This window comes from Chiloscyllium plagiosum, unplaced genomic scaffold (assembly GCF_037043375.1).
Source record: "Chiloscyllium plagiosum isolate Xiang-an unplaced genomic scaffold, Cpla_swu_hap1 HiC_scaffold_7, whole genome shotgun sequence".
Taxonomy (NCBI): Eukaryota; Metazoa; Chordata; class Chondrichthyes; order Orectolobiformes; family Hemiscylliidae; genus Chiloscyllium; species Chiloscyllium plagiosum.
In genome coordinates this window covers 98,370,575-98,386,684 of record NW_028270145.1, presented here as the reverse complement: position 1 = coordinate 98,386,684, position 16,110 = coordinate 98,370,575, and the positions used below count along the sequence as shown (strand labels likewise).

At 39.3% G+C, this 16,110-nt stretch overlaps 1 protein-coding gene across 5 annotated transcripts in view; it reads left to right on the top strand.

Moving 5' to 3' along the window:
• The window catches only part of ptpn4a (protein tyrosine phosphatase non-receptor type 4a), a 363,683-nt gene that overhangs the window by 291,626 nt on the left and 55,947 nt on the right, over positions 1–16,110 (top strand). For all 5 annotated transcript variants that reach the window (XM_087989323.1, XM_043694230.2, XM_087989326.1 and 2 more), the window contains 2 exons: positions 7,760–7,918; positions 12,247–12,397. In XM_087989323.1, coding sequence (XP_087845449.1) covers positions 7,760–7,918; positions 12,247–12,397 — 310 coding nt within the window. The remainder of the gene's footprint in view (positions 1–7,759; positions 7,919–12,246; positions 12,398–16,110) is intronic.

Below are 16,110 nucleotides of genomic sequence, written 5' to 3'. Positions count from 1 at the left end.
CTGTCTGCTATTTGATGTGATCATGGCTAATCTTGGGCTTCAGTTCCACTTTTCTGTCTTTATGGTGAGGTATGCATTTATTGTCCATCCATTGTTGCTCTTGAGAAGGTGGTGAATTGGAGCCTTTTCTACTAACTGCTGTAGTCGATTTGGTGGAGGGAGTTGAAATCAAGCCCATTCCTAACCTTGAGTGCTTCAGTGAGATCCTCATCTCCCCCTCCCCCATTCCTTTAAATACCAAGGGCTGACATTTTGGTCTCTTATCTAAGGAAACATAAATTGGCATTGGAGACAGTCCAGAGAAGGTTCACTAGGTTGTTTCTGGGTTTGGAGGCATTTCCTTACGAGGAAAGGTTGAGTAGATTGGACTTCTACTCAGTGGAGTTTACGAGATACTGTTAGACCACTCTGTTTTATTCCTTTGACGTTTGTGCCCTTATGTCATGTTTTATTATCAGAATTGCCTCTCCTTTTCCGTTCTGCATATATTTTTGAATTATTTTGTATCCCAAAATATTTATTTCCCAATCTCAGTAAACCTTTTCACCATGTCTCTACAACAGAACCATTTCTCTGCTTGTGCCATTAGCTCACCTCTCATTGTGGACATGATTTAGAGATGCTGGTGTTGGACTGGGGTGTACAAAATTAAAAATCACACAACACCAGGTTATAGTCCAACAGGTTTAATTGGAAGCACTAGCTTTCGGAGCACTGTTGATGAAGGAACAGTGCTTCCAATTAAATCTGTTGGAATATAACCTGGTGTTGTGTGAATTTTTAACTTTTTCATTGTGGATGCTGTATGTATGTATTCAGATAGTGATTATAGTTTTATTTTTCTCTTCCCCTTCATGTTAATCTCATTATCTTGCATTATTGCCTCATCTTTTCTCTTTAATTTTCTAAATCACCCCTCACATTAGCTTTTCCCACTCTATTTAGTTTAAAACTGATTTTGGCAATACAACTTCCAGAAATAGACAAATTTTGAGCTTCCTGAATAGTCACATGAACAGTGTTAAATCTTCCTTGTATGTACTCCTTTGCAGTCCCAGTTTTGTGACTCACCAGGACATTATCCCAATTTGATTCTTGTAAAGTATGTCCAATGAAGCAGCTCCCTTTATTCCCCAAGACTGGTGTCAGTGTCCTACAAATCAAAATTTACTTGAACTTAAAACAACCTTTTTGCCCCATGCATTCAACTATGCCAATTTGCTTCATGGCTCAAATTTATCATTCAGCACTGGTCACTTCTATGTTTTGTTTTCAATTCTAGCTCAAAACGGATCATTCTTCCTTCTAAAATCGCTCTCACTTCTACCTATATCTACCTATTCTCTCTCCCCAACTCTCGACTTGAATAACTCCCTGCATCAGAGTTAATGGTCAGTTTTCTCATCCATGCTACAATTCCTGCTAGATGATTGCAGGGTCTGAGGTTACTCAGGGACAAAAGCTCTCTTTTGTCCCTGATCATTGCCCAAATTAGAAGCGCCAAGTGTAAGGTATGTGTTGTATTATAAATTAATTGACCATTGATTAGATTAGATTACATTACATTACAATGTGGAAACAGGCCCTTCGGCCCAACAAGTCCACACCGACCCGCCGAAGCGCAACCCACCCATACCCCTACATTTACCCCTTACCTAACACTACGGGCAATTACTTGATTTGTATATTATGTCTCTATTTCCAAAGAGAATTTGATGAGCTAAGCTAGATTTATTAAGAAGAGGTAATGGAATGAGAGAGATGCCACTTATGGAATGCATTTGTGACATTCTGTTTTGTGTTCTAAAAGCCAAACTGGTTCAATAACGCAAATGAATTGGCCAGTAGAAAGAATTCTCACTTGTACCCTTATATTATGAATATTGACAAACCATCTAAAAAAAAATTAATCCATGGAGGAGGGAGATATCAAATGGCCCAATATGAAGTCTACCATAGAAACTAATAAATAAACAAACATACGATTTGGATCGTACATACAAGGAAGATTTAACACTGTTCATGTGACTGTTTATAAGCTCAAAATTTGTTTCTTTCTGGAAATTGTATTGCCAAAACCAGTTTGAAATAAAATAGAATTCTGAATTACGGACTCCCAATGAACCTGTCTCCTTTCTTTTTCTCTCTCTCCCCCTCTCTTTCTCCCTCTCTTTCTCTGTCTCTGTCTGTCTGTCTGTCTATAGAACCATATAAATGACACAGAAGGAGGCCATGCAGCTCATCTTATCCATGTTGTCCCAAAGAGAGATGGGTGCCCTTTCTAATCTCATTTTCCTGCACACAGCCTATAGCCTTGCAGTTTTCAGCACTTAAGGTGCAACCCCAATCTTTCCAATCTCACCTCAGCTACAATTCTCTAGCCCTGGGAACATTCTAGCAAATCTTCTCTGCACCATCCCCCGGTCAACTATGTCCTTCCTGTAATGTGATGACCAGAACTGCACACAGTTATGGCTTTATCAGTGTCTTATACAGTTCGATCATTCTGTCCCTACTTTAGTATTCTATACCCCTGCCAGTGAAAGAGACTATTCCATATGCCTTCTTTACAACTTTATCTACCTGTACTGGTATTTTTAGGGACCTGTGCACTTGCATGCCAAGATATCTCATCTCCCCCTCTCAGTCGATTCCTGGTTATTGTGTATTACCTTTTACTGTTTGACTTTACTAACCCTAACCTCACACTTGTCAAAGTGAACTCCAACTGCAACTTTCCTGCCCACTCATCCAAGCCATGTATATTATTTTGGAGCTTACAGCTATCCTCTGTACTATCAGTCATGCACCAAATTTTTGTGTCATCTGGAAAATTTCCCAATTGTCTCCCCACATTCAAGTCTAAATCGTTAATATGGGGGAAAAAAACATGGGTCCCAACACCAAACACTGCAGAAAGAGTGTTTCTGAAACAGCTTTCTATTCACAAGGATGGCCACCAACAATTTCCCTTTGTTTCATGTTACTGAGCCAACTTTGGATCCAGTTCCACAGTTTATCAGTAAATTCAGAATTGTCTCCTCTCATTGGTTTGTCACAGTGTTTAAAAATACAATTCCGGAACACTAAATTAATTTTTCACTATCAATGTCTCTTATACTGTTTGAAATTCAGTTGATATTGGGATAGTTAAAAGTCTCCTACTATTATTGCCCTCTTATTCCTACAGGCAGTAATTTGTCTACACGTGTGTTCTTCTATTTCCCCCTCACTATTTTGGGGTCTGTAGTATAAAACAACTGTAACTGATTCTTTAACTAATACTGTTAACCTATCCCCTTCCTTTTTTGTCACCCAATCTACTCTGCATGAAAACTCTATATCCAGGGATATTGAGCTGTCAATTTTGCTCCTCATTTAGTCACGTTTTCATTATAGCAATAACATTATGTTGCCATGTGGTTATCTGTACCCTTATTTCATCTGCCTTGTTTGTTTTGAAGTATTAACAGCTGAGCCCCATCAATTTCCTTTGCTGGATGCTTTTAATCCTAGTTTCCTTTATCTTTGAGTTGTTGACTACATCACTAAGAAGGGCTTATGCCCAAAACGTCGATTCTCCTGCTCCTTGGATGCTGCCTGACCTGCTGCGCTTTTCCAGCAACACATTTTCAGCTCTGATCTCCAGCATCTGCAGTCCTCACTTTCTCCTCCTACATCGCTAACTCGTGTTCTACCTCCTGTTTCCTGATCTGAATATGATCCATTTGAGACTACACTTCCAGTTCACATTCCCCTGCCATACTAGTTTAAAACCTTACCAGTTGGACTCACAAAAGTTCCCATGAGGGTGTTTGTCCCACCTCTACCCAGATGCAATCTTTTGGGTCCCACCTTCCCCAGAAATGGATCAATGCCTCAAGAATCTAACCCCTCCCTGGTACACCATTTCTCCAACTATGCATTCATCGGTGTTTGGAATAATGAGAGCGATACCATTGAAACTCATGGATCTCTGACAGGACTGAACAGATTGAAATGGGAATGATAGCACTTGCTAGGATGCCTAGAATTAGAGTAGGCCATTGCAGACCTAGATGAGGAGAAACTTTTTCACTCAGGACAGTGAATCTGTGAATTCTGTACCACAGAAAGCCAAGTTATTAGGTATGTTTAAGAAACAAATAAATAGGTAATTAGAAGCAGAGGTGTCAAGATATTTATGGCGGGCGCAGATGCATGGTATTGACTTTAGATGGACCCAGGATTCAGTCATTGTTTCTGATTCATGGCTTTTGCAGTGCGTTAGATTCTTATGTTTTGGATTGTATTTCATGCTGATCTTGTTTGAGATCCATATCTATTAAGATTTGGCTTTGTTAATGGAAGACACAATCCTTTTACTACATGTCGGGAGGCATTGGCCTAGTGGCATTATCGCTGGACAGTTAGTCTAGAGACCCAGGAAATGTTCTGGGGGTCCAGTTTCAAATCCCACCATGGCAGATATTGGAATTTGAATTCAAGAAAAAAAAAAGTCTGGAATTAAGAGTCTCATGATAACCATTGTTGGTTGTCAGAAAAACCCGTCTGGTTCACTAATGTCCTTTCAGGGAAAAAAAAACTTCCATCTTTACTTGGATTCCAGACCCTAAGCAATGTGGTTGACTCTTAACTGCCCTCTAGGCAATTAAGGATGAACAATGAATGCTAGCCTAGCTAGTGAATGAATTTAAAAATGGCAATTTTGATGTTAACTGAAATAAAATTCTATACTTTGAAAATAGTTTGGTCAAGCAGCATCTGTGGCGTCACAATATACATTTCAGGAGGGAACCTGAACAGTGGGAAGGGAGCAGCTAAAAGGAGAAGTATTACATTCCCTGACCTTGAATGGCAATGTAGTGGGACATAGGAAAGAACATACTGAGGTCAATTCAGGACTGGGCAGATGGAACAGACATTTTTTTTAACACCTTTCAAGGCCGTCAAGCACTCATTCCAGTTGAAATAGTAATTTGCTTAAACTTTAAACATAATATGCTGCATCCATGCAGGTACCTCCACATGGGGAACACTAAATATAGGTTGCTTTACTCCTTGACAGTCAGTAGAAATGTTGGTGATGTCCAATTGTGTGATCAGTCTTCTTTTTTCCAGATGTAGCCCTACACCCCATAACCAAATTTGGGACCAGTTTTTCATAAATTCTGCGTGAGTTGTAGCTGCATGCCTTTGCATCATTCAAACATGCCCTTTCCAATTTAATTTAATCAATTATAAATTTTCTCCATGTGTCTTTCTCAACATCTTAAGGTTATCGTCACTGCTACTTAAGAGTGCTCTCATTACGAGTTCCAGTGCAAAAGTCTGTAAAGGGCCTGCGGCTGAATGGAAGTATGCCTGGTATCTTAAGCTCACCACTGATCACAATATCTGAGCCCATGTAATTTAGTTTTGCCAGCTCTTTGTACAGTAGGGAAATAATAACTAGTTTGTAATTCCGATGTCAAAGCCGTAGAATTTTTCTTTAAATAGATATCTATGCAAAAGGTGCTGAGGGCATGTTGTTTAAATTGTTTTAATTCAAAAGGCTGCCAATCAAACACATTTGAACGAATCAAACTGCATGTTGTATTTTGATTAATTGAGCTCCTTCTTAAAGCATATTACAAAGTGCAAATCAACCATTCATTATCATTTAATATCAATTTAAACAGAAGCATGATTTCTGTGAATGCAGCTAGGTTTTCTTTAACCTTGCATGTGACAGTTAAAGGAACTAATGGTAAATGTAAAACCTTGATTGAAATAATTCATTTTGTCATGGTTAGTTTTCTATTTATGATGGGTACATGTGTTAGCTTAAACATAAGAAGAATCTAGCTTGGAATGGAGACCCATGTAGCAGACGACAAAGTGGTTTCTGTGCTTCAGATATGAAACTGTTCAGAGTATAACGTCTGTGTGTATAAAATATGTACTTGTGGGTGTGGTAGTGCTGTTGTCATCATAATGCAGAAAGGAAGTTTTTAAGTGTAATAGAAGGGTGTGACATAAAGGGTCCTGACAACGTTCCATGCTCATGTGGAAAGCAGTTAATTGCTCTTGCTGAATTGGGTATGCCTGCTTTGTGAAGAATGGTTCTCTTGGTGTACACATTCAAAATAAAAATACAGCAATAAAGATGTCATTGCACTCCAGCTGTTTTATGAAGCCTAAGTTACATAAAAGTGCTTTTCACCACAGGTCGTCAAACAAAAATTGGCAGTGTATAAACTGGCCAAAAGATGTACTTGGGAAAATGTTTATTTTCTCTATGTGGAGGTATTTTTTTCCACAATGTTCTCCTATCTATGATTTCTGCCAGCTGTTAACCATTTCCCAGATTGGTAATTTTGAAAGATATTAAGAAAACATGCAGAGTTTGGGCTTTCTTTATTGCTGGTGTATGGACTGCGTGCTCTCATTTAAAGTTTATGCACAGAAGGGAATTTGCATTTTTCACATTCTATGTGAAGCAATCAATGTGCACAATTACCAAATGCTATATAACTCATAATGAAGCCCCTTTGTCAATATCATGCATATTCTTCATGCACTCTGTCAAGATGTCTGTTCCAAACCAATTTATGGAGACAATGTAAGTTGTGTATTGCATTGTAATGCATGGTACTGCACATTACAAGTCAGTAGATTACTAATGATCCATTTCTAAAATCATGCACATGAAAACCGATCTTGCATATACATATCCACCTTCATGTTGACTAATTCTGTCCTTTGACAAGGTCTTCTGCTAGATGACTGCAGTTAGGCCTGGCAAAACTGGAATCAGTGGGTATCGGGGGCAATCTCTCTGCTGTTTGGGGTCATACCTGGCACATAGGAAGATAATCACTGTTGGAGGTCAATCATCTCAGCTTCAGGGTAGTGTCCTAGGCCCAATCATCTTCAGCTGCTTAACATTGACTTTCCCTCCATCATAAGGTCAGAAATGAGGGTGTTTGCTGATGATTTATATAATGTTCAGCACGATTCACAACGACTCAGCTACTGAAGCAGTCCATGTTCAAATGGACCAAGATCTGGACAATATCCAGGCTTGGGCTGACAAGTGGCAAGTAACATTTGCACCACAGAAATGCCAGGCTACCGTCATCACTAATAAGAGACAATCTAACCATCATCCCTTGACATTCAGTGGCGTTACAATCACTGAATCCCTGGCTAAGAAAATCCTTGGGGTTACTATTGACCAGAAACTCAACTGGACTTGCTACATAAATGCAGTGTCTACAAGAGCAGGTCAGAAGCTAGAAATACTGCAGCAAGTAACTCACCATCTAACTCCCCAAAGCCTGTCTATTATCTACAAGGCAGAAGTCAGGAGTGTGATGGAATGCTCCCCTTCATTGTATGTGTGATGACATTTCTTACTGAATCATTAAATTTGTAATGTAATTGCTATAGTATTCCCGGAATAAAAGTTCAGTTTGTAGTGGTTTGTGGTTTAGTGCAGAATAACAGAAGTGACTATCCTTCAAAAGTAATTAATTGATATGAAATGCTTTGGTGATCCTTAAGACTGTTAAATTATAATTAGCTCTTTGTGTAACATTATCATTATGAATATGTTGCTCATTGAACATTTTTGGAGTGATGTATATAAACAGTGCAACGCTGCCATAGTTGAATAAGTGCTGTGGTAGCTAATTTGGTAATCCTATGTCTTAATTTGTTTCTTTTTTTCTTTGTCGTTGCAACTGAAACTGCCAAATTAATTCTTGGAATAAAGTCGAAACTCCACATTCGCTCAGGAAGGAAGCCGTCCAAGACCTTCATCTGTAGGACACTTGGTTGACCACATAGTGCATGTTTCATCGAGTGAGGTCTTTGCCAACCACAAATCTCCTTCCTCTACACAAGCAAACAGTATTATTCTGGAGTCATCTCCGTAAGTTTCCACCATTGTTATTTAATACACATGTTCAGGAGATTTATCTAACTTGTGCGTGGGAGTTTTCATGTTGTTTGGGTTTGGAGCCTATTGTTGTGGTTGGGTGGGATGTTCACAGCCAAATGACTTTTTTAATGTTTTATTTTCACTATTCATTCTGGTGTTATCAGTTCCATGTTAATTTTTATAATGTTGAGGAGACATTTTTTGCAATCAAATCTAAACTTGCACCTGCTATTAGTCTTGCAGTATGGGCACTTGACTCCGAGATAAAATTTGACCAATCAGTATTCTCCTATCTGAGCACCACAGAAGGTAGACTGAAGATAAAATGGATTGAAAACTTATACTATTGTCGTTCTTCAAAATAGGAATAATGGTCAAATCCATGATTCTGTCGTTTGTGACAGTTCTGTCTTATGTTAAATTATTAAATCTATTTTTAATAAATCACTATTTGAATTATAGCTGTACCTAAACAGGAAATGTTTCAAATGGATGTCACATTGTATTCATCCAATATTTGAATTGTAACTTGGGTGCAGAAACCTTTAATTTATTTTTAGCAGATAATCCATTTATAGCCAACTTAACAAAATCTATATTTTATTTGTTCATGGGATGTGGGTGTCACTGGTTGGCCAGCATTTATTGTCTGTCCCTAGCTGCCCTTAAATTGAGTGGCTTGCTAGGCTACTTCAGAGGTCAGTTGCGAGTCAACCATATTGCTGTGGGCCTGGAGTCACGTAGGCGAGACCAGACGAGAATGGCGGATTTCCTTCCCTGAAGGAAGAAGAACATTAGTGATTCAGGTGGTCTTTTCTGACATCGGCAGTGGTTAAAATGATCATTAGTAGATTCTTAATTCCAGCTTTTTAAAAAAAATTCAATTTGCACTATCTCCCCAGAAGATTAGTAGACCAGCGATAATACACTCGGCCATCGCTGCCCCCCTATCAGTTGTGCAAAAACGTTCTGTTGAATGATATTCGAAATATATATGCTACTCTTTTATTACTATTTACATACCAAAAGTAATACAATGTATTTCAATTGGAAAGAAATGTAAACATGACTCGTTACAATAATGTAACCAGTGCACAATGTACATCATTAAGCAGATTTTCTGCAGGTAAAGCATTAAATACAGTTTCAATACTGTAAAATAAGCTGCTTTTATCCAACCATTCATTATGAATGTAAACTTTGCTGAATAAATATAAAGCAGTACACTCTTTAGTTAAAATTTGATTCTTGAACCTCCATGTTATGCTAATGTGAAGGGGTGCACTTTTTTTCCAGAGGAAGGAAGTAATAAACTGCAGAAAAAAAACTTTTCTCACAAGTATGTACTATATGTAGCAAAGTTTTTTTTCTTTGTTAACTCCTTTCATGTGAATTAACCTAGACCAATCTGTTTTTAAGATGTGCTATGTTAGATCTAATACCAAAATCAATAGATTGGGGGATAGATAAAATATTCCTCGCTTTCTGCCTTGGTTGCTGCTGTGTTATCCATTAGCAGTTGCACAGAATAAAATATGGGCAAAAATGTGGCCTATTTTACAGCTGCAAACCACTAATAAAACATTTTAAAGTTTTTAATTTAATGAAATTAGCCACTGTAACTGATGTAGTTAGCGAGTGAGTACAGGTTTTCATTATTTTCTGTTATTGAAATGCAAGGTACTCATTGGTACACTAAAATACATTTTTTGATAATCTCATTTTCCGTTGAATTAATAAACTGTACCAAGTTACCACTTTGAAATATATTCAATTTTTGAATGCAAATTATTCAGTGATATGCAAATGAGCTTTGAGCGAAAGAGAACCCTGAAAATTAATGCAATTTCAGCCTAGAGCCTTGATTGCATTCCGAGGGACTCATAACTGTGAACTGTGAAATACGGGAGTCCTGATTTATGAATGTCCGACTTACAAATGTTCATGCTTACAAACGCACTCACATACGTGGTTTTAATTTTAAAGACCTGAAATATTTCCTGTGCTTACAACTGGCTGCTTTACATTGTCCTACATTGTGTTCTAACTTACATACAAATCAACTTAAAAACTGTTATGGACCAGACCAGACCCGCTCAAAACATTTCAAGAAGGTAGCCCAGACCCTAACTTTTCTAGTTGTTAAGCAGGTTTAAGGTGGATATTCCAGGAACAATGCAGCTGGTCAAACCACTCGTTTTTAAACAAAACAGAACTTGTTTACAGACTACCAAATGAAGCACAAGCAAAAGAAAGCAGAATTCAGAATAACCACTATTTGAAAACCCGACCAATTTGATTTCCCCAGTAATTTAACAAAGAGCTGTTCCCATTTCCTGCAACATCCCATAAACACATCCCTTGGCAAAAAAGGTAAAATCAAACACTGGTTCTTACTGTAGCGAGAGATTCCAGAGAGGATTAGCTAGGGATCATTGGCTGAAACATGGAACCTCCAAGGCCCCAAGGGATCCTTCCATATCCGTCACAAATTCACCTGCACCTCCACACACATCATTTACTGCATCCGCTGCACCCGATGTGGCCTCCTCTATATTGGGGAGACAGGCCGCTTACTTGCGGAACGTTTCAGAGAACACCTCTGGGACACCCGCACCAACCAATCCAACCGCCCTGTGGCTGAACACTTTAACTCCCCCTCCCACTCCGCCAAGGACATGCAGGTCCTTGGCCTCCTCCATCGACAGACCATGGCAACACGACACCTGGAGGAAGAGCGCCTCATCTTCTGCCTAGGAACCCTCCAACCACAAGGGATGAATGCAGATTTCTCTAGCTTCCTCATTTCCCCTCCCCCCACCTTATCTCAGTCCCAACCCTCTGACTCAGCACCGTCTTCTTGACCTGCAATCTTCTTCCCGACCTCTTCACCCCCACTCCCTCTCCGGCTTATCACCCTCACCTTAACCACCTTCCGCCTATCGCATTCCCAACGCCCCTCCCCCCAAGTCCCTCCTCCCTAGCTTTTATCTTAGCCTGCTTGGCACACCTTCCTCATTCCTGAAGAAGGGCTTATGCCCGAAACGTCGATTCTCCTGCTCCTTGGATGCTGCCTGACCTGCTGCGCTTTTCCAGCAACACATTTTTCAGCTCTGATCTCCAGCATCTGCAGTCCTCACTTTCTCCTCCTGAAACATGGAACCTCTCTTTTTTCAGCTTCTTGCGGTCGCCAGCTAAAACTAAACCAAACTAGAGAACTCCCTAAACTGGGAGAACTGGCAACTCCCCTTTCATTGTACAAGTGTTTTTTGAAAATTTTTGAAAGTCCTTTTCCCTGATTGTTGCCTCCAGCAGTATGTGTGAACCATAATCAAAGTGGCTGAACACCAGACAAATCAGAACCTCTGCCTTTCAAAACCCCTTTTGAAAAATACCAAGGACAATATAACCTTGTTAAAGGAGCAGCATTTTCACAAAGCAGACTCCGGAAGAAAACCTGTTGATAACCAAGGGACTGCCCGAGGTTCTATTCTTCTCATCTGCGAAATGTAGTACCAAATTAAAATTGTTGGCATATTTGTTGGTAGATCATTGAAGTTTTTCACTGCATGGGAGCAATAAGTGAAGCTCACAGTTTTTGTGTTATGCAGTGCATGGAATAGAACTTTCACCACAAGATGCAAAATAAAAACATAGCACATTGTCCCAAATGGAGATGGTGTGACGTGCACATTTAGTTGTCATATTGCACAGCAAACTAGACCACATACAGATGCCTGATGTGGCACATTTTCTTTTAGTTTAATGTTGTTAAACCCATCCTTTGCCTCCTAACCACTTTTAATTCCAATAGCAGGAACCTTTGACTGCTTGCTCAATTTGAGTGAGGTAATGCAAATCCTTTAAACTGATTTGAACTTTTTCTCTGAATCCGAATCATCAGGGAATGAACAATCATTGTTCTTTAGAAGGTTGCTCAGTTATGCTTCAACATTTTTCTATCTGTACTGAAAAATTAATGTGAACAAAATGCTAGAGTCCCTCTAGTTTGGAGAGAACAGTCAAGATCACATTTCCTGAGGTGGATCTTATTCTGTGGATTCTGACTGACATGCTGAAAGTTTTCAGGGTTTCTCTGTTTTTCTTTTTTTTTGTTACTTTTTCTTTTTACTGTTACGTCCTCTTGATTGGATCACTTAATTCCTCCTGTTTGTGCTTCATATCCCCCCCCCCCTCCTTGTAAAGTAATAGTGTTATTTTTCTAATAGGGGTTCTGTTTAAAGTCCACTTTATAGAGGTGTAAGGAAAGCGTCATTCTGCTTGATGACATAATGCATTAAAGTGTAACTTTCTTTTAGCTGTCAGGAGACTGCTGGAGAAGGACAGCCACCTGCATTGCCGCCAAAGCAGAAAAAAGTCACATCAACACAGTCCAACCCATGCCAGCTGGAATTAGACCCTCCTTTTCAAGATCTATTGGATGGCCCAATTGCAACAGAAAAATCTACAGTAAGATATTCTGAATTTAAACAGTTCATGTTAGAATGGTTCAAAATGAAAATCTTAGTCATCTAAACTGACTTGCTTATTAAAACACTGCAGTGTCTGCTTCATTCTAAATGTAGTTTGAAAAACAGCTGACAGTATGATTTACAGTGGTCGCAAACATTCCGAGAAATGTGTCCATCTGGTCAGTGTGATGTGTCTAATGTCTGGGAGAAAAAGAATTGGCGAGCTTTCCACTTTTGTTTTAGTTTGTTTCTCAGTTTCAGCCTATGGATAGCAGACTGATGTAAAAATATGCCATCTCTTCAACTCCCACCACTAAGATAGTGTCAAACGTTGTACTTTGCATTCTGTTGGACTCAACCTGAGAGGGTGGGGGTGTGTGGAGAAATGTAGATCCCAGCATTCCAGTTGGCTATTTGGAAAGTTAGAACCATGTGTATGGAATTGATCATTTGCAGCTGGTCGGTCACACATGCAAGAAAGATTTAAACTTGTATCTTGAAATGGAAGGGTTCAGTGAAAATCTGTGAACAACATGTCGGCCTTGCTATAGGGAACACCACTCTGAAAACTGAACACGACAAATGGTCAGGAACATGTTCTCTCCATCTCGCGCTCAACTCTTAGGACTGCTTAACGTCATGATCCTGCTCCATGAGTGGCAAAAATACAGTTCTTTGGTGAGCTTAACACTATAATCAGCAGAATCCCCAAGTCATGTTTATTGAGTGATTCAAGTGCAAGAATGGATGTGAGGGCCGCCTTCCTCAGACATTTTGGCCTGGGAAAGACAAATGAGAACAGACAGAATACCTGCGGTAAGCTTCTACCGCAAGCTTTGTGTAACCAGTGCATTTCAGAACAGACCACATGACAAGATTTCCTGAAACATACAAAATCAGGGCATTGGCCTGAGGTGAATCTGATCAGCATTGTCAAGACTTGCAATACCGATCATTTGCTGACCTCACCAGGATCATCCATAGGATGAACCACTTGAAATGGTTAATTCAGAGTAGCAGTGCTGTCCTGTGTCAACGCAAGCTAGACTGCTAACCCATATTTTAAAACAAACAGAAGGTGTGCTCCAGCTTTTTCACGGAAGCAAAGTAGGAATGCCAAGATGCTGTCAACAATACCGCGCTCTGAATATTTGGAAAACAAGGCAGAAAAATTCTGATCAGGTCAAACATAGCATCATAATCTGATTGAACCAATCATTGAAACCAAGGAATCCACGCTCAGTTACAAGAGAGACTTGAGCAAGCAGACTCTGAATGAGCTAAAAGCCATTTAAAGTCCAATCAGCTGTTAAGTAATTCACCAGTGACTACTGATTATAACTTTATCAGAATATCCAGATATCCTTCATCACAGAATGCCTGAGGCACAAATGAAGGAATCTCTCAGACAACCGATCTATCAATGAGGAAAACAGCTCCACTGAAAATAAATGCAAAGAAAATCATTACTGATTGTGATAACCATTTGGAGAATGAATTGATTACTATCTTGAGTTGTATTCCAGGGAGAACACTTGCAGAGGAAGCTTTAAATATCATGGAAAAACTCCATGTTGAACCCATATTGGAGGAGTTTAACAAAGGTATTAACTCGCTTGCCATAGGCAAACCTCCAGGTGCTGATGCTATACCTTGCAGGGGAAATAGAAACCAGCCCTCTGGCATCCACAGGACCTGCTGTCTCTGGTTGAGGTTTGTGTCAGTGCCCAGAATATGAATGTGTGATCTTGTACAAGAACAAGTGGCTGAACACATCCACACCAATCCTGATTTGGAAATGCCGGTGTTGGACTGGGGTGTACAAAGTTAAAAATCACAAAACACCAGGTTATAGTCCAACAGGTTCGTTTGGAAACTCTAGCTTTTGGAGCACAGCCAAATCTGTGAGATTTCAGAACTAGAGGATCTGCAGTTGACATCAGCTGCAAGAGAAATGTAATGAGCAACGGAGACCACAATATATTGCCTTCATTGATCTTAACAAGGCATTAAACCATATGAGCAGAGGCAGTCTGTTTAAGATGTGGAAAATTGGCTGCCCAATAAAGCTGTTAAATCTGAGCTCGTTCTATGACAACAAAGTGAGTAAGGTCAGCTATGACACACCCTTTTGAGATCTGCATGGAGACAAACAAGTTGTATTCTGGCACTATCACTCTTTGGCATCTTATTTGCCATTGTGTCTTTCTATCATTTGCTGGGGTTATCTACTTAGGTACCAGACTGATTAAAAGCATTCTAGTTTTCCTTGCCAGACTTCCTAGACAAAGGTGCATCAAGTCCTGATCAGAGAGTTGCTGTACACGAACAATTCTACGCTGTTGTTCCACATTGAGAAACAGTTAAGTCTGATGGTGGGCACCAGGAAAACAAATGACTGTGCGATTAACTGAAATCGATCTCTTGTTGCTAAATTCAAAACACACTGCAAAAGCTGCAACTGGCATGTGCGTGCTGCATAAGTTTGTTATATCTGATCAGCATGGACGAGTTGGACCAAAGGGTCTGTTTCGATGCTGTACATCTCTGTGACTCTATGGCTGAGAACGCAACTGAGTTTACCAATCTCCTTTCCTCAGTGCACTCTCCTACTTGATGTAAAATAGCTTTTAGGGATGAATGACCATAATATTTTTGTTTAAAAGTGATGTAGCTTAATCTAAAACCAGTATGTTAAATTTGAATAGAGGAAATTATCAAGTTAACAAAAAATACTTTGGCTGAGATGGATTGGGAAATACATTGAGATATGACAATACATAAGTCATAAGTGGTCTTTAAAGAATTATTGGAAAAGCGCAGCAGGTCAGGCAGCATCCAAGGAGCAGGAGAATCGACGTTTCGGGCATGAGCCCTTCTTCAGGAATGCCCTAAACGTCGATTCTCCTGCTCCTTGGATGCTGCCTGACCTGCTGTGCTTTTCCAGTAACACATTTTCAGCTCTGATCTCCAGCATCTGCAGTCCTCACTTTCTCCTTTAAAGAATTATTATATTGTTCACAACAAGAAGACATTCTTTCAAGGTACAAAAGCTCAAAATCAGCTGTGATTAATAACAAAAGCTAAAGCTTAAAAGAAAAGGCCTATAAAGTTACATGAAACAGTAGTAAGCTTGAGGTTTGGGAGGAACTTAGGGTACAGCAAAGGAGCTCCAAGAGACTGGCAGGGAGAATAAAATATAAATACATGTAAAAAGGAAAATTTGGGCAAAGCTAAATGTGGGTCCAGACAGCATCAGGGATAATTTATAATGGGGAATAGAATAATGGCAGGGAAGCTAAAGGTGATTATCTGCACTGAGGAAGATACAATGACATGCCCAGAATTAGAGATCTATGGGACTAGGGATAATATGGATACGAAGGAAATTAATTTTAGTAGATTGTGTTGAAGAAATAATTGGGACTGAAAGTTGATTAGTTCCCAAGTGGATGCAGTGTTGATCATCATCCAAATTTTTTATACATTTTTGGAATGGATACTGTAAATTAAAAGGCAGAAAATATCGCCCTTCTATTCAAGAAAAAAGGGAAAGCGAAAACTGAGAAGTTCAGAGCTTTTAATCTTTTATTAATATCGTGAAAAATACTAGAAGCTATAGTAGCTTAATAATAAGTGGACATTTGGATAATAATTAACTGATTTGGCATTATCTCTTTAGTTTCATGAAAGGGAAATAGTATTTGATGA